Below are 23,059 nucleotides of genomic sequence, written 5' to 3'. Positions count from 1 at the left end.
CCATGCAAATAGTGACCAAAAGAGAGCTCAGTGCCTATACCAAGATCAGACAAAATAGACTTTAAGTCTGCTAAAAAGAAACAAGGAAGGATATTATATATTGATTAAAAGGGTTACTTCATCAAGAAGATATAACAGTTATAAACATAAATGCAATATAAAACAGAGTCCCAAATATATGAAGCAAATATTGACAAAACTGAAGGGGAAAATAGACAATTCTACAATAACAGTTGGAGACTTTAATATACTTTCAATAATGGGTAGAACATCTAGACAGAAGATCAATAAGGAAATAGAGGATTTGAACAATGCTATAAACCAAGTAGATTTAACAGACATGTATACAACACTCTACCTAACAACAGCAGAATACACATTCTTCTGAAGTGTACATGGAACTTTGCAAAATATCTCTCCAGGCTACAGCATGTGATAAGCCACAAAACAAGTTTTAATAAAGTTTTTAATGGAAATCATATAAAATACCTTTTCTGATTACAATATTGGAATGAAGCTAGAAATCAATAAAAAAGGAAAACTGAAAATTTCACAAATATGTGGAAATTAAACAATGCATTCTTAAATAACCAATGGAACAAAGAAAAAAATCACAAAGGCAATTAGAAAATACTTGTAGACAGATGAAAATGAAACAAAATATACCAAAACTTATGGAATGCAGTGAAGGCAGTGCTTAGTGGGGAATTTCTAGCTGTAAAGAATTACATTAGAAAAGAAAAGATATGTCTAGTCAATAACCTAAATTTATACCTTGAGGAACTAGATAAAGAAGAATAAACTAAACTCAAAGCTAGCAGAAGGAAAGAAATAATAAAAATTAGAGTGGAGAAAAAGTATAGAAAGATAATAGAGAAAATCAATAAAATCAGAAGTTGGCTCTTTGAAAAGATCAACAAAATTGACAAAACTTTAGCTAGACTGACAAAGAAAAAAGAGATGACATAAATAACTAAGATGGAAATGAATGCACAAGATCAACACACAAAAATCAGTATGTTTCTTGAACAATCCAAAAAGTAAATCAAGAAAGAATTCCACTTACAATAGCATCCAAAAGAATAAAATACTTAGCAGGTAAAATAAATCTAACCAAGGAGGTGAGAGACTTGTACACTGAAAACTATAGAACATTGCTGAAAGAAATTAAAGACCTAAATAAATGGGAAGACATCCCAGGTTCATGGGTAGGAAGACTTAAAATTGTTAAGATGTCAATACTACCCAAATCAAACCACAGATTAATGCAATCCCTATCAAATTCCAATGGCCTTTTTTGCAGAAATGGAAAAGTCAATCCTCAAATTCATATGAAATTTCAATGGACTCCAAGTAGTCAAAAACAGTTTTGAAAAAGAAGAACAAAGTTGGAGCACCCACATGCCCAAATTTCAAAACTTACTACAAAGGTACAGTAATCAAAACAGTGTGGTACTGGCCTAAGGGTAGAATACAGATCAATGGAATAGCATTGGGAGTCCAGAAATAAACCTATACGTGTATGGCCAATAGATTCAAAAATCTATGAAGGAGAGTCGTATCAACGGGGAAAGAACAGGCTTTTCAACAAATGGTGCTGGATCAACTGGATTTCCACACACAAAAGAAATGAAGTTGGACCCCTACCTCACAATATATATAAAAATTAATTTAAAATGGATCAATGATCTAAACATAAGAGCTGAAACTACAAAATTCTTAGAAGAAAACATAGTGGTAAATCTTCATGACCTTGGAATTAGCAACAAAGTTTTAGATATTATACCAAAATTAAAATCATAAGCAGCAAAAGATAAAAATAGATAACTTGGGTTTCATCAATATTAAAAACTTTTGTGTATACCTGAAACTAACACAATTTTGTAAATCAACTATATTTCAAAAAAAAAAAAAACTTTTGTGCATCAAAGGACATTATCATGAAAGTAAAAAGGCAAATTACAGCATGGGATAAAATATTTGCCAGTCACATGTATGTAAGGTTTTAATAATATCCAGAATATATAAAGAACTCCTAAAAGTCAATAAAAAAAGACAAACAACCCAATTTTTAAATGGACAAAGTACTTGAATAGACATTTCTCCAAAGAAGTATACAAATGGCCAAGAAGCACATGAAAATATGTACAACATCCTCAGTCATTAGGGAAATACAAATTAAAACCACAATGTGATACCACTTCACACCTACTAGGACGTCTATAAAAAATGGAAAATATAAAAAATGGAAAATAACTGTTGGTGAGGACAGGAGAAATTAGAACTCTCATACATTGCTGGTGGGGATATAAAACAGTACAACTGCTGTGGAAAAGATTTTGGTAGTTCCTTTAAAAAGCTAAATATAGAATGACCATATGACCCAGCATTCCTTTCCCAAGTATAATATCCAAAAGAATTTAAAATAAGGACTCATATGGATACTTGTACGGCAACATTCACTACAGCACTATTCACAATAGTCAAAAGATGGAAACAATACAAGTGTCCATCCATCAACAGATGAATGAAAAAACAAAATGTAGTATATCCACACAATGGAATAGTACTCACCCATTAAACAGAATGAAGTTCTCATACATGCTACAACATAGATGAACCTTGAAAACACTATGCTAAGTGAAGTAAGACAAACACAAAGGACAAATATTTATGATTTCACATAAGAAATATTAGAATAAGCAAACTCAAAGAGACAGAAAGTAAATTAGAGGTTATCAGGGGCTAGGAGAGGAGGGGAATGAGGAATTACTTCCTAATGATTACAGACTTTCTGTTTAGGGTGATGAAAACATTTTGGAAACAGATAGTAATAATGGTTGCACAACAATGTGAATATAATTAATGCCACTGAATTATACATATAAAAATGGTTAGGGACTTCCTGGGTGGTCCAGTGGGTAAGACTGCACTCCCAGTGCAGGGGGCCTGGATTCAATCCCTGGTCGGGGAACTAGATCCCGCATGCAGGCCGCAACTTAAGAGTCCACATGCCACAACTAAGAAGCCCAAATGCCGCAACTAAGAAGTCCGCATGCTGAAACTAAAAAAAAACGAAAACAAAATAAAGCAGAAACCTGCATTCCACAACTAAAGATCCTGCATGCCACAAGGAAGATCCCGCGTGCTGCAACTAAGACCTGCACAGCCTAAATAGATAAATAAATATTAAAAAAAAAAAGACAAAGATTCAGATGACTAACTGTAATCCAGATTTAAGGTGGATCCTGATTCCAAGAAAATTCAAATAAAGAAATATTTTTAAAAAAATAAAAAGTAAATAAATAAAAATGGTAAAATGGTAAATTCTATGTTTTATGTATTTTAGCACAGTTTAAATATATATATAAATAAACACATGTACACTAACAAATGTGAGCAGACATATATCCTGGGAATATGTGCCTTTTAGTAGGGAACTATATTTATTGAACTAACATGTCCTCCTGGTCCAGACTCTGTGCCAATGCTCTGGTCAACAAACATTACAACAAGGTCCTTGACCTCAAGGAACTTGAGGCAGATATGCCTAATGCCAACCATGATAAATTCAGGGATAGATGTAAACCTGGGAAGCCAGGCCACACACAAAGAAGTATATAATCCAGACCAGGATAGATAAAGAAATAAGACTAAAAAGGATCAAAGTATTCTGGGCAAGAACAACAGCTTTTACACGGCTGGAGGTGAGACAAACACTGTACATTACGGAGGAACTGCCAGTGGTTGAGCAAGGTTGGAGTAGAGTTGGGGAGGGAGTGGTGGTTATAGAGGGTCAGTGAGGTGGTAATATAATTATGGGCTGCTCTATAAAGATGGATTTAAGGGTGGTAAAACTAAAGTTTAAAGGAGAAATCTTCAGCAGACAGAAGACCTATCAATGATGCCCTAAAATCACAAACTTTTGATAAATTCTCTGTTGGGGAGGCTTTGGGTAAACAGGCATTCTCACACGTTACTGATAGAGGGCAGTTATCCTATCAGGGTAATTTGACAATATTTATGAAAACTTACGTACATATTCAGCAGTTCTTCTGGGAATTCATCCTACAGATAGGTATGTTCATGTATAAAATGACATACATATAATGTTATTTATCACTGCACTGTCTGTAATCATAAGAGATTGGAAATAGTCTAAATATTCATTAGTTGCAACCTTGTCAAATAAATTATGGTACAGCCAAACACTGGAATACTATTTGATAATAAAAAAGTAAGTGATAAAGGTCTCATGTATACATAGAGAATAATTGTCACAATAAATTTTTAAGTAATAACAATAATGAAAACAGAACAAAGTCCTCCCAAAAAGACTGTAAAATATGACACTCTTTATGTAAAAAAAAAAGAAGAGGGAGGATCTAAATTTAAAGAGAAAATGTCATTATCAAAATAAAATTTTAAACAATAACAACAAAAAATAAACAAAGGAAAAATAAGTTACTATTTGTGTAAAAACAAAAGAAAAAAATCTTGGATTTAAGAAGAAAAATGCTATAAAGGACATTAGTAAGACAATTGGGGAACTAGCATGATAACAATGTTAAATTTCCTGAATGTCTTGATTGTGTTGTGATTATATAGAAGAATGTCCTTCTCTTCTATAAATTCACTATTTGCTTTATAATTCACTCCATAATTTTGGCAATGATTGCTGTAAAGCCCATTTACCTATAGTTTCTGCAATTCAACTCACTATATTCTTCTTTGGAAAATAAGGACATTTGCTGCCTTCAAATTTATGCCTGTTGGAGAGATAATAATGCCTATTGTGCAACTGACTCCTAGCAATATGAGTCATTCAACATCCAGTTCTAAATTTTCTCCTGACCATCTGTCTGACATATTGATTAGAGTCCTACGGGTTTCTCATCTTCTCTGTGTTTTAGGAACATCCATAAGAATTAATTTTAAAAGTGGGCTCCAGACACAGACCTTACACCCTTCACAAAAATTAACTCAAAATGGATCATAGACCTAAATGTAAAATGCAAAACTATAAAATGCCTAGAAGATAACATAGGAGAAAACCTGGAGGACCTTGGGTATGGTGATGCCTTTTTAGATACAACACCAAAGACACAATCCATGAAAAAAAAAATGATAAGCTGGACTTCATTAAAACTAAAAACTTCTGCTCTGTCAAATACAATGTCAAGAGAATAAGAAGACAATCCACAGACTGGGAGAAATATCAATATTTCCAAGAGACATACATGATAAAAAGAAAAAGATGTTACCCAGAATATACAAAGAACTCTTAAAATTCAACAATAAGAAAACAAACAGGGGCTTCCCTGGTGGCGCAGTGGTTAAGAATCCACCTGCCAATGCAGGGGACACGGGTTCGAGCTCTAGTCGGGGAGGATCCCACGTGCCGCTGAGCAACTAAGCCCGTGCGGCACAACTACTGAGCCCGCGAGCCACAACTACTGAGCCATGTGACACAACTACTGAAGCCCACGTCTAGAGCCCGTGCTCCGCAACAAGAGAAGACACTGCAATGAGAAGCTGGCACACCACAACGAAGAGTAGCCCCCGCTCGCCACAACAAGAAAAGCCCACGTGCAGCAACGAAGACTCAACACAGCCAAAAATAAATAAATAAATTTATAAAAAAGAAAAGAAAACAAACAATTCAATTTAAAAAATGGCCAAAGACCATAACAGACACTTCACCAGCGAAGATGTACAGATAGATGGCAAATAAGCATATGACAAGATGCTCCACATATTCAGAGAAATGCAAATTAAAACGAGATACCATGACTCGCCTATTACAACGGCCAAAATCCAAAACTCTGACAACACCAAATGCTGTAAGAATGTGGAGCAACAGGAACTCACATTCATTGCTGGTGGAAATGCAAAACAGTGCAGCCACTTTGGAAGACACTTTGGTAGTTACTTACAAAACTGAACATACTCTTACCATACAATCCAGTAATCATGCTTCCTGATATTTACCCAAAGGAATTAGAAACTATGTCCACACGAAAACCTGCACACAAATATTTACAGCAGCTTTATTTATAACTGCCAAAACTTGAAAGCAATGAAGATATGCTTCAGTAGGTGAATGGATAAATAAACTATGGCACATCCAGACAACAGAATATTCTTCAGTGCTAAAAAGAAATGAGCTACCAAGCCATGAAAAGACATGGAGGAACCTTAAATGCATATTACTAAGTGAAAGAAGCCAATCTGAAAAGGCTACATACTGTATTATTCTAATTACATGACATTCTGGAAAAGGCAAAATTATGGAAACGGTAGAAAGATCAGTGGTTGACAGTGGTTGTCGGGGAAAGGGTGATGATTAGGTAAAGGACAGAGGATTTTTAAGGCAGTGTTACTGCTGTACAATACTCTGTATGACACTATAACCATGGATACGTGTCATTACACATTTGTAAAAAACTATAGAATGCACCACACCAAGAGTGAACCTTAATGTGGAATTTGGATGATTACAATGTGTCAATATAGGTTCATCAATTATAACAAATGTATTCTCTGGCAGAAGATGTTGATAATGGGGAAAATTATGCATGTGTGCGCGGTCAGGTGATATATGAGAAAACTGTGTTTTCCTCTTAATGTTGCTGTGAACCTAAAACTGCTCTAAAGAACTAAAGTCTTAAAAAAAAAAGGTTGGGGGGGGCACTTCCCTGGAGGTCCAGTGGTTAAGACTGCGCTTCCACTGCAGGGGGCATGGGTTCGATCCCTGGTCAGGGAACTAAGCTCCCACACACCACACAGCACAGCAAAAAAAAAAGACTGGACTCCAGACTAAAAAGTAAATTCTAAAGAGCACTTAGGAATCTTTGAGTTCAAGGTTAAACATTTAATGGCATTTTTCCTCATTTATAATGAAATACATTCCTTAATTTGAAAGCCTGGATCACAATGCATAACCTCCCTCATCACACCCTTCAAAGAAATTTCAAATAGAAAAAATTTCCTTATCTTTAAAGTGTAGAACTAAGACCAAATGATTTACTATAAAATTTTTCCAGTTCTGGATTTTTTAATTTTTACTTTTACTTTTTGTGATTGTGTGAACTGTGAACAGATACATCTTTCAGGCACAAAATTTCTAGATCAGCAAGTAAACTATTATGTATTACATTCTCTTTTATGCTCTAGTTTGACCCATGGTAGATAACTGAAAATGAAATTTTAAAGATAATGAAGTTAAATTTCAGAGAAGGAAAGAAGGCAAGAACTTAACATTTATTAAATGAATAATATGACTAGCATTTTCTGTACATTATCTCTTGACATCTGCATAACCATTTTGCTTGGTAGCCAATAGTATCCTCATTTTAGAGATGAGGAAACAGGCTCAGAGAGGTTAAGTGACTTGCCTGAAGTCATTCAGCTAGTTTGTAGCCAATCAAGGACTAAAAATTCAGCTCTCCCTGAAAATGAATGTCTTTTTCTCTATGCCGTAATTTGTAAAACATACTGCCTTCTGTTAGTAAAAGGGGAAGTCAGAATGTCTTGCACTATTTTGACTTTTTCTGAGAATGTCTTGCTCTATTTGAAATTTCTGAGAATGTCTAAAGTGACGACGTCTTAAGAAATCTATACTTAAAATGTTCTGCATTTCTGAATCATAGGGAATGATTCTATCGATGATATAAACTGACATTTTGTACCTCTTGATATAAATGATATAAACAAGCATTTCAAAAATGGTCAGTTGTATATAAATCACAAACAAACAAATCTTTATATAAGTCCTTATATTTCCTTGATTTGTAGTGTCAAGCCCCTGTTTGGGAAGCAATTATTTGACTTCAGAATCCAAATAATATTGATCATACCTCAGTGACACCCACAACTAGCCAGAAGTAATCCTGTTTTCCTGAAATCTGAAAGATCATTGTATGCCTATTTTAGAACTACTCATTATATATATACATATACAATGCAACTTGTATATATAATTTAATGTATGTATAACATATACATTAATTATAGAGAGAGAGAGAATACATAATAAGAAATATACATTTGGTCTCCCTCCCCTTTTCCTGGCTCACAGTTCCTAAAACCCTTGTTACTTCGGAAGTGATGTGTCTTTTTTGTATGCTAATAAGATGACTAACAGCTGGGGGATCCTGGAAAGCCTCAGGATGAGAGCTCTTTAACCAGGGAAACAAGCCTCCCCACCTCTGGGAGGAAGGAGGGACTGGAGGTTGAGTTAATCACCTATGACCAATGATTTAATCAATCATGCCTGTGTAATGAAGCCTCCGTAAGAAAACCTAAGGGAAAGGATTTGGGGAACTTTTGGGTTGGTGAATACATGGAGGCACTGGGAGGGCAGCACACTCAGAGATGTGGGGACTCTCCCAGTCCTTTCCGCCACACCTTGCCCTATGCAGCTCTGTCAAATTAGTAAACATTTTCCTAAGTTCTGTGAGCCACGTTAGCAAATTAGCAAGCTCAAGAGGGGTCAGGGGTCATGGGTATATCTGAATCATAACCACCCAGGTGCACAGGTGACAACCTGGCCTTGTGATCGGCATCTGAAGGGTGGCCAGGGGCAGTCTTGTAGGACCAAGCCGTTAACCTGTGGTATCTAGCCCTAACCCCAGGTAGAGAGTATCAGAATTTAACTGAATTATAGGACACCCGGTTGTCCTCTGGAGAGCTGGAGAACTGCTTAGTGGGGAAACCCACACATTGGTGTCAGAGTGTGAACAGTAAAGGAAACGAGGGTTTTCCTTCTCAGCCTCCACTGAGGCCTATCCCAAGTTTTGCTAACATAAGGCTGTCCATAAGACCAAGCGGATGAAACCATGGTGACTATGTATTCATCGACTCACTGAAAAGGCACTTGCCTGGTGGCTGGTGCGCTGCCGGCGCTGGACGTGAAGGCCTGGGCTCCAGTCCCCCAGGGCGAGGGGCCAGCAGCCTGGGGACTCGCCCTCGGAAATGTGGCAGCAGCAGGGGTGCTCGCTGCCCCGGTGGCAGAGGGCGCAGCGGAGCACGCGACACAGGTCCGGGGAGACTTTGTGTTAGAAGCGCTAAAGCCACAGCTGCCCAGCGACGCCCACGCGGTACTACACGTGGTGGTGTGAGAGCGCCTAGCCCACATCTCGCGAGATGACCCGACGCAGGCGAGAGGGCGAAGAGCAGCACGGCGAGGGCGGGGCTGCGGGTGCTGCAGAGACCCGGCTGCTCTGTCGCTCCGGTCCAAGTAGTTGTGCTTCTGCCTGCGGGTACCCCTCCCTGGCGGGTAGACGGCATTGGCCCGCGCGGACCCCATGCTAGTCCGGAGGGGTGAGCCCTGCGTGGAGACCCTCTGGACCGGCTGCTGAATGCTTGCGGAAAATCGCGGATTTAGAGGTACAGCTTGGTTATCACCCAGGTGGTAGCAGAGATCCGTGCATCTGGGCCTTGGGTGTGTTGCCAAGAAATGTAGATTTCCAAAGTAAATGGAAAAATATTTGAAGGACAAGTAAGGAAATCATGGGCCCAAGAAAAGGTCCATGCAGCCGTGGGAGGTTAGAATTCAAGCACCTGTTCCATTTCTGCTGCTTCACCCCCTGGCGAAGACGGAAATAGTGGGAAATCTGATTTGCTTTCCATTTAAAAAAAACAAAAACAAAAAAAAACCAAACACTTACTAAACGTGTACATAAATGTTTATGGCTTTTCAAAATTACCAAAAACTGGAAACAACCCAAATTTTCAGCAACAAACTGTGTTACATTCATGAAATGGAATATTGCCCAGCAATTTTTAAAAAAGGAACTGTTGAAACAGGCAACAAATTTGGATAATCTCAAAGGCATTATGCTGAGTGAAAGAAGGTTGTCTCAAAAGATTATATATACTGTATGACTCCATTTACATGACATCCTGGAAAAGACAAAACAGGGATGGAGAACAGATCAGGAATTGATAGTAGATGGAGTGATTGGGGTGGAATAGGGGGAGGGTGTGACTAAAAAGATAGCACATAAAGTTATCTGGGGTGACGGAACTGTTCTGTATCCTGATTATGGTGGTTATACAAATATATACATGTGTTGAAATTCATAGAACTCTACATAGAAAAGGGGAAAAAAATCAATTTTACAGTATAACTTTTTTTTTTTAAAGCATTTACTCTGTGCCAGGCGCTATGTTATCTGAGGCAAAAACAATGAGCTCAATGAGATAAGGAATGAATATAAACACAAAGTAACTATGGCACAAAAATATTTGATACATGATAACTGAAAAGTAAAAACAGCAAATGTTATAGGAAATTAAAGGAGAAAGAGATAATTTCCAGCTTAACTGAACAGAAAATGCTTCAGAGCAGAGGTTGCCTTGGATTTCAGTTTCAAGAGCAAGAGAGGACAGAGGATCATTCCCTATGGAAAATGGTCAATTAAATAATCATGTCAATAGTGTGCAGGAAGGAACAGAACAGAAAGTGCCTGAGTGCAGAAAGTGAGTCTGGTTAGATGGCAAGGAATTTGGGGAGAGCCTGAGCTGGGAAAGTGCCTGAGCGCAGAAATTGTGCCTGGTTAGATGGTAAGGCATTTGGGGAGAGCCTGAGCTGGGGTGCTGGCCATATAGCACAGCAAGCCTTTCTAGGCAGCTAGACCCACAACTGCAAGGTACCCTGGAGACCATGTATAAGGTTCGCCTGGTCCACATCTTCATTTTATTCCCACCAGTTGAGTTTTTTGCCTCATTTACAAATGTGGGGCACATCTTCATCTTCCTTGCTGCAACTTTGGCTCTTCCTAATTATAATTATGCTGTCTCTTACCTGCAGTTGTCTTTAAATCCCCAAGGACATCCCTTTCCAGCTTATTTTATTTACCAGCAACCTCTACTCAGATGCTACCCCCAAAACAGGGTCACAAACTCCTCTTTGAGAATCCAGGCAGTAGTAGTGGAAATGGACAGGAAAGCACAGATTGAGAGACATCATTTTGGAGTTAGGATTGACAAGGCTTGTAAATTGGATGTAACGGATAAAGGAACAGGGGAGAAAGAACAAATACAGGTTTCAAAGTTCTAAAAGGATGAAATGTAGATAGTGATAATTTTATTATTATCCAACAATTGCATTTAAATATTAGTTTGCTTTAATCAATATTTTAAAATGAAACCAATTTTTCTTCATTAAAAAAATACATGCAGGGCAATAAAAAAATGTTCAAGAACAGGCCATTCCAACTTCAAATTAAAAACTTAAAAGTATTTTAAGCAACAGCATGATGTAATCCAATTTTTTAAAAAAATCAAATAATAGACAGTCCCTCAGATCACAATTAAAAACTCCTTACTGGTGTGGAGATGAGGAGAGAATTTTCATGGGTTTTATAAAATACAGAACAAGAAAATAGTATATAATCAAAGTATTCTTTAAAAATGAGTATTGGTGACTTTTCTCACAATAAAGAAATTATGTTGAAAGAGAAATAAAAATGACATATAGAGAATAAAGTTTGTTACACAACTTGTAGTAAAAAAGGAAAATTTGATAGTACTGGATGTATATTGTTACGGTTTTAGTACTGAACCACAATTGTATGCAGCAGAAGGGATCCACAAACTAATCTGAACACAATGAGATTTTTCCTATTGGTATGAATTTACGTGAAATCATTACTAACACAACAATAAAAAATACATGCAAGCCATTAAAGTAAGCAAGGCACATCAATAAAAACTGAGGAAGTGAAACTGGCCTTTTATTCTTACTCACTTGAAGTCATTACAAAGTTTACTGGGCTCTTGGTTCAAAGGAAACATAATAGACGCAAATATTTACCTTTTTACCACGGTTTCATTCTTAGGATTCCTCGGTGGGTCTAATGACAATGCTGTTAGACAAGTACTAAGTAAAACCATTCAACATGTTTAGTTATTATTCTTCAGCTTAAAAAGGAAGCACCTTAAACGCAAAAGTGTTACCAATATTTGCTGAATATTCATCAATATTCATTGCTGATAGATGAAACAGAGAGAAAGCACAATGAACACTGATATTCTGTGATTGGACATACTCTATGGAATTGAGTCATCTTATTGTAGTAACTCAGACACCATAAAAATTAGGACACAAGAGTTTCAACTCCTTTTCATCTAGGATAGGTAATAGGGGCCAGCCACAAAACACAGATGATAAATTCAATCCTTTCAGATTTCATTTTGGCTAGCATTTCCATTTCTTCCCATACTAACCTTTTATCAGGAGATAAAATTAAGAAAAAAAAAAAGTTGATTCAATCAGGCCCTTCCCATTCCCCCTGTGTGTGGTTAAAATGTAGTTAGAGAAAAAGAAAAGAGGATGGAGAGTCAGAGCTGAAGATAAAGAACTTGGAAAATCCTCTAGAGGAAAAAAATGCCTGAAGTAGGAAAACAATCTCTCACACAGCAACATGATTTAGAAAGAAACACCCATGGCAACTATTTCGAATCCTCTGCATCTGATTCCTCCTTGGTGATCAGCTCTGCCATTAATTTACTGTTTCTAATTAAGACGTCACTTCTGGGCCTCAAGCTCCAGCTATTAAAAAGTGGAGAGGGGCCAGAAATTAGACTGAATAAATAACATCTGAGGAATGTTCAAGGACGCAATTTAAGAACAATTCTTGTACAAAAAGTTTTCTTGCTGAAATTTCCCAGTGGGGAATAAATGCTAAATAATCAGATGTAGTGGTAGTAACTGAATTCACATAACAGTACAGAAGAAACCATTACTAACTAAAAATGAAAAATGGAGAGAGAGAGAAGGCACAATTTCCAATTTTAAGAGGGAGAAGAAAGGCATTCACAAATTTGGTACAGTATCTGTAAGTAGTGACCAAGTGGTTAAAAACGTGGAAATCGACACAAGAGGGAGGAGATGTGGGGATATATGTATATGTATAGCTGATTCACTTTGTTATAAAGCAGAAGCTAACACACCATTGTAAAGCAATTATATACTCCAATAAAGATGTTAAAAAAAAAATGTGGAAATCACATGACTCATAGAAAAGCAGTATCCCCAGCACTGATGAATGCAGATCTAAAGATAAGCAAAAACCTCCCACTACACCACACCACACTCATACTTAGCTGGGTTGAAGACCTCCAAGTGCCCTTTCATCCTGAGATCCACCATCTGAACCCCAGTTCTGAGATTAAGTGCAGGGGTTCTTCATGTGTCCTGCTGCAGATCAGGGGGTATCACATGATGGAAAACTGACACAGCAACCACACAGTGACTTACGCTCTAATCTGAGATTACAAAAATCTCAAAAATTACAAGGATTACAAGGATCTCAAAACTCAGATCCTTGATCGAGGTCCTCTAAAAAATTGCAGCAATGACACTTGGCATTCACACAAGGAGCCAATGTCACCTGATCCTCATTACAGGGGCATCAAGGGGCCTGGCTAGTGTCACAGCGCTCAGAAATGACATGGCAAGGGCTACAGGCCAGGTTTCCCTGAGTCCTGATGTCATAGTGACAAATCCTCTCTACCTGAGAGCTTTTCGGAGCTGTGGACTTCTCTGGAGCTATTTCTAGTTTCAGTCAATGACTGGCTTCGGCTGATTCTCCACACCACCCAGTACCCAAACAGGCCTCGCTTCTACATCTGAAACTTCCTCTTGGAATAAGAAGGCATTTTCCTTGTGGCCCCAACAGTTCCCCTCCTGGAGTGGCAAATGATGAAATACCCAATTTAGTCCTTATACTATCGCCTTCTTGTTCAAAGTTAATGAGGATTCTATGATACTTTACTTCCAGGTGTCTTAGATTCTCTACTGTATGTCATTGACATTGGGAGACCAAATTCTTGAAGCTTAGACTTTATGGGGGAAACATACAAAGCTGAAAAGCTTATCCATTTAAATAGACACAATGTTCCCATTTTGAAGGCTTATATAAGAGCAAGATGCTAACACCAAATTAGAAATCATCCAATTCCAATTAGAAATCACCACATACCAAATATTGGACCTATGGTCTTTCAAGCCCATCAAACCACTCCAAAGCAACAATATAAAGCTGAAGCAGTGGCAGAGACATCTTCCCCACTTGACGTTTGAATTATTTTAATAATAACAACTAATTACCAGGTCTTTTCAAGTTACACATCTCTTCCTGTAACTCACAGAAAGTATATTTATCTTGAAAAATGCTACTATCACAAGTAAACACATCTCAATGACTGTTAAGGAAATAACATTGTCCTCCACCCATTTTAAAAGCATTTTAGGGAATCCCACTCTTCACAATAATGGTGCCTTTGAAAAACACTGTTAATACATTCTTCATCTGCACACATCTATTTGTTTTTAATGAAAACTTCCTCATTCAAGCTTATGAGTATAGCCAACATTTATTTAGCAGTTACTCTGCCAGGTACTATCCCAAGTCATTTACATAGATCATTTTATTTAATCCTCTTAACTTTAAGCAGTAGGTACTATTACATCCCCCATTTTACAGTTAAGGAATCTTGAGTGTTTTAGGTAACCTGTCCAGGTCACTCAGCAACAGGCAACAGAACCAGACTTGAATCCAGAGAATTCCACTCCAAAGCCCATATGCTTAGCCACTTCTTGAAGCATTCTTATGATTTCATATCAGAACTATGGGTAATTTATGAAAGGTCACCATTTCTCCTTTGCTGTTTAGCCTCTTTCCTCGTCTCTTCTTCCATCTTCCTTCCTGCTTCCTCTCAGTCTCTCTAACTCGCACCTTTAGATTCCTCAGTTTTCTTTTCCAGCCACAGCCAGGAACCTGGCCTCACTCCAGCTCCTAGTTGGCAACAGTGCAAGTTTAGGTGGGAGCCTGTTGGGAACCACAAGCAGGTGGCCATTGGCAGAAGACACAGCGGAACTGCCTGGGAAGCGTGAGGTTACCTACATGTCCATGATGACGCCCCACACTTGGGTAAGAAACATTCTCCGACCCTTCCCAGGGACGCATTTATTTTCATGGTGAGGTGGAGATATGTGAGGAGCCCTCAGACTCTCTGAGGGAAATGTTGAATTTAGCAATGCAAACTCAGAGCAAGATGAACAGCTGCTAATCTAGACTTTCCTTCTTTAATACTTCGTCTGCTATGCATTGAGTTGGAAATTTTGGAAACTTAGGGGTACAACCTGCTTCATTAAATCATATTTCTTCAGGGTTACTGGGAACCAAAAAGTTTTGCCAAAATTTTTCTGGGGGAAAAAAAAGGAGATCCTTTATTAAAAAAAAAAATTTTTTTAGAGGGTTGGTTTAAATAACACATTCAATTACATTAGCTCAATTTATTAGATACTACATCCAAAGCTTGAGTTGGAAAAGGAGCTGGTCTCTGTCTACATATTTTTCTGGCAGCATGTGAATGGCGTCACCTGTCAGTTGCAGTAGGCAGCAGATGCATGAGCTCAGGAGTCGGCCAGACCTGCATTTCCACCTTCCAGCAGTGTGACCTTGAGCCAGTTACTTAACTTCTTCAAACCTCAGCTTCTCTGTAAAAAGGTAGGGGCATTAATGTTCGCCGCCCGGGGGTTGCTGTACGGATCAAGTGACATCAAGTCTATGAAAGTACCTAGCACAGAACTAGCAGAGTAGGCATTTAATAAATGGTTGTTTTATTTAATTTTATGTCATTTTAAGGGAGGAGAAGATGTACAGACTTGTTATTAAGAAATAAGGAGACAGAAACCGTAAATTTGTGGTCTGTAATTTTTCCTTCACTTAAGAAAACTGTTCACCAAAGCTATATTTTCAGTTAAAATAGAGAGCAAAATCTTTTGCAATACCTCTCCCACCAAAACCTCAACTTTTAGTAATCAGACACTTCGAAGTTTGACTGCACAATGTATGGCTATCTGTGTATTACTACTACATACATATTTACAACATAAAATTCACGAGAACAAACACAAAAAAGTCAACAGGGAAATGCTGATGGTCAGATGTAAATGTTAGGCTCTTGTAGCCTATCAGAAATCATCATTTACAAAGAAAAGATGAAAAATACGTGATTCACAAAAGAAAAAATATCAGTAAATCAGAAATTCTACACAATAAAGAACATTTATGAGGAAAGTTTAGATGGAAACATTATGTTTTCCTCTGCCTAAAATTATCTCAGATTTCATTTTTAGCATTATTTCCAGTTTGATTTTTAAGATAAAAAAAAAATACGGTCACCACTGCTTTGCTCAACATTTCCCTTTGGGTAACAACATAGCCAATCCTATTTTAAAAAGCAGCCAGTGGGGGTGCTCACTGAAGAAACAGAAACTGACAACTGTAATGCATGGCAGTCTAGCAACAAATAATTTGCAAGACACCAGTCCCAGAAAGAAACTAAAATGGGAAACTATGATAAAAACTGTTCTTTGCATGAGGTTACTGGGCCTATAGCTGGACAAGTCTCCCACTGCCCAAGGGGCTGAAAGGCATTTTCTATGTAAAGGATGCAGTGTCTAGGAAGGAGTTCAGGCCACAGTGACTGTCAGAAAGCTCGGGTTACAGCAAAACCTTCAAAGTCATTTCTAGAATATAATCAAAGCTCTCCTCTGCACAGAGTCAGAGTGGTGGCAAGTTCCTGGAACTGAATTTTTTTGCTGAGTTCAGCATTAAACAATCTCTCTGAAAGCTCAGATAAGCTAGACTGAATAAACAAGCAGCGAAGTAAATTTTCCCATGGAGTTTCAACCACAGCCAAATGCATTGTGCTGTTTCAACCAAAAAAACTGTGCATATACCTAAGTCTACCCTCCACTGCCAAAAAAACTATACATAGTTGGCCAACTTTCTAGAATTCTCTTAGTTTTGATAATGTTAAAAGCAATGACAGTGAGGCCTCTTTTCCTCAAATACATTATAAATCTACAACAAGCACGTAGTATTTTCATAAAAATTATCTATATCCCTACAAACTGTATTATCTCTACTGATGTTAAAAAAAAATTGAGTGCTTAGTTGGCATCTATCCTGATTACCCCAGGTCCAAAGTACACAAGAGTAAAAAGTTAGAGATTTCCAAAAGCTTTTTGTTAAGGCACAAGCCCTATTTTAAAAAACAAATCCTTAAAAGGTTCTGTGGGAACAGAATTTCAATGACAATTTCATATATTCAAGTTTATCCTTATGAAGCAATAAAAATGTTTAATTAAAATTTACACATTTGTTTTGAAAATAAAATACTTTTTTACTAATTTCAGATTTTGTGCTCATCTTTCGCTGTTACTACTTGTACAGATGTCTTTCTACTAAAATTTATTTGGGGTATTTGATAGACCTCTACCAGGCTTCTCAGGGTATCCTTTCTCAAAGCACCCACAGAGAGAAAAGCCAAAGTCACAGACAGAGGAAACTCCTCTAGAGGCAGTTATTCATTTCCTGAGCTAACCCACTTCCTTCTTCAAACATTTTCTTCTCTTCATCAATGTGTTTTTTTGAAATCAGCATCAAAGGCTTCTTGCAAAATATACTTCTGGGTCTGGGGCCTGGAATCCAGGCAAATGCCAATGGCTGTGTCATTTCTAATATCATCACTGCAGTGATACAAAATTAGAATCTCAAATGAAGTGTCACTTCAGTAGTACAGAAGGCTCCCTGCAATGTTAAACTGATGTTTTAGCAAAAGAATCCAGATCATTCCGAGGTAGAGCCATGTTTAGAGAAAATAATTGTCACCAAAGTGAAAAACTGAACGCTACTCCATTATGGAAAATTATAGCAGCTTCCATAATGAGGAAATCAATTTTTTAATCTTTTAAACCTTAAGCAAACTTTAGTGAGTTGCTGGGTTTCTTCACATTAAGGACAACATTGGAGAGAAAATTGAAAGTCTCATAATTATTAAAGTTTATATATTTTATTAGAAATGTATCTCCTCAATGACTGTTGTCTTCACTTTAATCAAAGCAGATATAGAAGGCTGAACAGAAATTTGGCTGCTATGCCAACTCGATCCCCCAAGACACTGAGAATCTCCCGACCTCCACACGGTTTCCATCCCAGACCCCCTAAAGAAGGGGAGGGGCTTAGGGAGCCCTACTTTGTCATGTACCGTCAATAAAGTATACTGTATCCAGAAAAAAAAAGAAAGAAAGAAAATTTGGCTACTATGATTCTTCTGTGCTAATAATACAAAATGTTATTTAAAAAATCAAATCAGTCTTTACCTAAATATAAATATAAAAAGCTTTATTTATTTACCAGCAAAGAGTGATACCACAAAACAAAGGAAATAAAGTCTCTTAAAATGTTTATTTTTGTCAGAATAGCTGACGATTTTCTATTAAGTCTTTCGGTTTATTATTATAATAAGCATTCCCCCCTTGAAAAATCCATTCAAAATATCTCAATCCTTGAGGTAAAGAACTTTAAAAAAAAAAAAAAAAACCCCGATTTTTTTAAAGAAAAAAGTTCTTAAAATTCCTTTAAGCTTGATAAATAGAAATAATCTCTTCTTGTTCTACTCTGGTGAACAAAAATGTACTTTATACAGCAAAATATCCAGTCACTTATTGGCAAACTGAAGGTGAAAACTATTCATTTACATGTTTTATTCAAACAGTGCAATACTGCCACGTTCATATAGACTTTTTTTTTTTTTTTTTTTTTACAGTTACCAACACTCTTCTGGCAAAGACAAGGCTTTGAAATGGCAAAAGCAACACAAGTTTTAGATCTCAAAGCTCTGGAAAGGAATTAATCTGAGTCTTCATCATCAAGATAGTCCTCGGCATTGCTTAATGTTCGGACTGCATCTAAAAGGAATGGGGGAAAAGCAAAACAGAGAAATTACAAATGGCTCAGATTTTGTTTTCACTTTCAAAGCTCCTGACAATTCAAAACACTGTAATCTTCCCTCAGACCTAGGGGTTGTATTTTCCCCAAGGATATTTTTCTCCTTTTGCTTTCCAGTCTAACTGATTAGTTTCTGTTGCCACAGAGGCTGACAAATACATTTGTCTGCATGTTACCTAGACATGCAGAAAAGTAAAGCACATGGTGTTGAGGTACCATTAGTCTATCTCAAACAAAATACGACCAGTCACATGCACCATGACCAATGTGGAACACACCAGAAGCCCATCCACCCTGACAACTGTGCTTCCAACCTCCTCTCCCAATGACAAGTGCACAGGTGGCTTCAGTCAGTCGACAACCCGTGGCCTTACCTGAGGGCAAGGTCACTGGGTAGAAAGATAACTAATGAGGGGGGGGAAAAGGAAAAGAAAGAGAATGAAAACACAAAAGCTTCAGTTTCATTTTAGAAAACATTAAGTATACTCAGAAGCAAAAGAAACTGAAATGAAAAATAAATAAAAGTTTTAAAATTGAAAGAGCTGAACCCTATCAAATGTTAAGTCAACCTTAAACAGAGTTCAAAAGGAAGACATCTGATCTTTAACTGTTCACCTGTCCAGTCAAATTCAAACTGTCTAGTCAAATTCCTATAGCAACAGGTTACACGAGGTATAGTTTTAAGGGGAAAACTGAAATGCAAGTATAAGCACATTGTTAGAGCTCAATAAATGTATGTTATACATAGCACCCAGAACATGGTCTCTAAATACTATAAGCCCATGCTCATTGGAGACATGACTGATTCCAAGTCTGGGGAAGAAACTGTAAAAGATAGACCTGAAACCTCTTGTTATGCCATAAAACAAGGATCCTAGCAAAGACAGCATCATTTTCAAAGGGCTCAGGATCCAACCAGAAGAGGCCTCCACTAGCCAAAGATAGGCTACCAGTAAGGAAACTATGCTGGATTAAAACACAGCAAATATTTCAACACACACCAAAGAGAGTTCATTGGCCCCCTTCGAAAAATAATAGGGAACCAGCAGGTTATTTTGAAAACTCTTAAAAGGCAAAAATCAAGCCTTTATTCTGCCCCTGATATACAAACTATTGCTCTAGTAACCAAACAGTTGATAAGGGGAAATTTTTCTTTATAGAATGTTCCAACTAATAACCAAGAAAGGAGTGACAAAATTAGAATATCACCATTTTGCAACCATTAGGGAAATAATGAATCTAGACAACGATCATCCATGGATGCTAACATTGCAGGACAAGTGACAAACAGATATTATGCGCCTCTGATAGAAGAACACAATTTACTTTATGAAGTATTCTTCCCTCTATCCCTAAGATAGATAGATAGATAGATAGATAGATAGATAGATAGATAGATAGATAGATAGGTAGATAGATAGAATCCAAATCTAATCAAACCTCTAGATGTAACACCAATTGACAAAAATACAGAGGACAGAGGAGCATGACAAATAACACTGCGGGAATGCATGCATGCAATGTCTACACTGGGAAATTCAGGGAAATTGGCCCAGTTTCTTTAACAAATAAACTGCAAGGCTAAACAAAGAGGAAAAGGAGAGGGAAAGGAAACACTAATTGAAAAAGAAACAAGAGACATAGCTATCAGTTTGGACCCTACTTTAAAAAACATAAATAAATAAGCAAAGAATAAACAAACATGTAAGAGAAAATGGTAAATTTAGACCATCACAAGATGTTTGATGATACTGTAGTTTTTTTTTAAGTCTTTATAGGTTTAGAAAAATTATTGAAAAAAGAAGGCAGGGGCAGGGGAGAGGGCAGGGATACAGAAACCGATTTATCTTGTACAAGAGAGAGAAAGAAAGGTAAAAGAACAAGTGGCTTTATGCAGAACAGAGGTGGGCTTCAACGACTTCACACAAGCTTCCAAACTACTAGAAGTCTCCGGGTTGACTGTACTCTTCTCCATTCTCCTTACGAGGAGTTCTGGAGACCTGGGAGGAAGGTATTTTGTTCTGTTCCATACACACCCACAAACTTCAGGACTGGCCTTGAACTTGGTAAAAGTAGCCTTTTAAGCTAAAGACAGACAAATAGCAAAGCTCTTCCCCTTTCTACTTCGCTACTACAATCCTGTGTTTTTCGATATTGGAGATATTCTTTGTCCTTCAATGGTTACTTTGGCACTTTGCTTTAAGCAAGAGAAAGATGACTTGCCACGGTGCAAATTCTGACCAAATAGAAAGTGAGAGCCAGGCAAATAAATTCCTTCTCCTTCCTTCCTTCCGTGGACTGCTCTGAGGCACAGTTTCTCTGGAAACTTCTCATATGGCCAGGTGCTGATAATGAGCTGTATCTTCATAGCCCGTCTTGGGGCATGACTATCACGGTAATGTATCCCCTAGTAGTGCTTCCCAGCCTCCCCTACCTCACTTCCATTTTTTTCTCAATCTCACTGCCCTGGATTTATATGTTCCAAAGCACCAGAACTTAGATAGACAAACAAACAAATAAATAAACAAATGGTGGAGGGATAAACACAATAACATGTATAAATCTCATAGACGTGTTACGTGAAAGAAGTTAGACACCAAAAAGCACATACTGTTTGATTCCATTTATATCAAGTTTGAAAACAGGCAAAACTAATCTATCGTGAGAGAAGCAGAGGATTCTGAGGGAGGCTTCTGTTGTGTGGGAAGTGTCCTCTATCATCTGGGTTATGGTTAATAAGTTTAGGCACAGTGGGAATCCCCTGGCGGTCCAGTGGTTAGGACTCTGCACTTCCACTGCAGGGGGCCCAGGTTCACTACCTGGTTGGGGAACTAAGATCCTGCATGCTGTGTGGCACGGCCGGAAAAAAAAAAAAAAAAGGTTAATTTCAGTGTGGATTAAATCAGGTTAATGAATTTTTAAAAAGTGTAAGCACAGTAAAAGAAAAATCATCAAGATGTACACTTAAGATTTATGTACTTTACTTAATGTAAATTATACCCTAGTTTTAAAAAATTGGAAAAAGAACTTAAAGGTTCAATCCTCAAGTATGGCTTGACCCCACCCTATATCCTAAAGTTACCCTTCATGGTAACTGTAACATGTAAATTATTTTGTCCCTATAAGAAATTCAAGATGTGCTTTTAAAAGTGGACAACAATATCAGAATATACCTTTTCTGGTTTAGAGTTCATGCTGGCAATTTGTTATATGGCCAAATATTCAAACTCTCATTCCAACTAGGATCAAAATACAAATTAAAATTTTTTAAACTGGATAATTGGGCGAATGAAGAAAAAAAAACAGAGAAAAAGGTAACATGAAAAATGAAATACAAAAATTCATTTCTTGGCTCTGTGTGCCAGGCCCCAAGATCACCTCATTACTGAAATCAGTATAGCACAAATTTAGGAAGGTGAACTAAAGAAACTTGGAGTAAACAGAGAAACAGAACACCAACATCCCTGCCCTTTTCTACAAAGACTACAGAAAAATGAGGAGAAAAAGAGAAAAGTTTGCCACCTGCCTCTTCCAGCTCCAGTTGTTCATGTGGAGGCTTCTGGGTGTAGCTCTCTGGAGTCTGAGCAGGTGTGATAGTTTCATTGTCTATCACCATCAAACTCATAGTGTGCATGAGACTCTGATAACCTTTAGCTCATAAGAAATCTTACTCCTCAGTCAGGATGTTTTGGAGGTACCCATAAAGCAACGGGAAGTCAGTGGCGGAGAAAGGAAATTAGGTCATAGTCCTTCTTCCTGACCCAACCAAGGCAGCAGGGCGTGAGAGGTCCACCTCAAGTAAAAGTGTTTCTCCCACGTGGCTGCAAATACGGCTTCTCAGTCAAAATGTAGCTAGGGAACACCACTCAGCTGGTAAACACTTTCTCACTCATTTGGTAGAACCTATACACATCTATGCATGAGTAATTACTTTAAAGGAAGACTTGCTCTGCCAGCAAACATTCATGGCTTAAATAATTAAGAAATCCCTAACTGCTTAACAGTGTACACTATACCTGAACTGAGGTTAAATAAGAATCTGGAACAAACACTTATCTGAAATAAGGGACACACGGAACAATGGATTTGTGAGGAGAACTACGATGGGAATTTGATGATAGGTAAGGAAGATGATTCTGGGAAGTTCCCTTGGTAAACCTTGAAGAGAGGGGGGCTGTTTGCTTTCTTTAATTGACTAAAGCAGGAAACCAGGGGACTGATGTACTTTGCTGCTTCTGCTAGAAATG

General features: G+C 37.6%; 1 protein-coding gene and 1 long non-coding RNA gene across 3 annotated transcripts in view; one reads left to right on the top strand and one right to left on the bottom strand.

Moving 5' to 3' along the window:
* Positions 1–1,025: 1,025 nt before the first annotated feature.
* Positions 1,026–20,134, top strand: LOC118896580. Its single transcript, XR_005020214.1, has 3 exons — positions 1,026–1,098; positions 3,350–3,353; positions 20,124–20,134. It is a non-coding gene; the product is annotated as an uncharacterized LOC118896580 (long non-coding RNA).
* Positions 18,251–23,059, bottom strand: part of OSTF1 (osteoclast stimulating factor 1) — a 48,225-nt gene continuing 43,416 nt past the window's right edge. Inside the window, exons 10-11 of one of the 2 annotated variants that reach the window (XM_036854540.1) lie at positions 19,187–19,217; positions 18,251–18,772 (exon numbers count right to left, since the gene is read on the bottom strand). In XM_036854540.1, coding sequence (XP_036710435.1) covers positions 18,733–18,772; positions 19,187–19,217 — 71 coding nt within the window. In that variant the 3' untranslated portion in view covers positions 18,251–18,732. The remainder of the gene's footprint in view (positions 18,773–19,186; positions 19,218–23,059) is intronic. The other variant, XM_036854542.1, reaches the window with a different exon arrangement.

Source organism: Balaenoptera musculus, chromosome 6 (genome assembly GCF_009873245.2).
Source record: "Balaenoptera musculus isolate JJ_BM4_2016_0621 chromosome 6, mBalMus1.pri.v3, whole genome shotgun sequence".
In the NCBI taxonomy this organism is placed as follows: domain Eukaryota; kingdom Metazoa; phylum Chordata; class Mammalia; order Artiodactyla; family Balaenopteridae; genus Balaenoptera; species Balaenoptera musculus.
The sequence above is the reverse complement of the archived record's forward strand: the minus strand, read 5'-3'. Positions and strand labels throughout refer to the sequence as shown.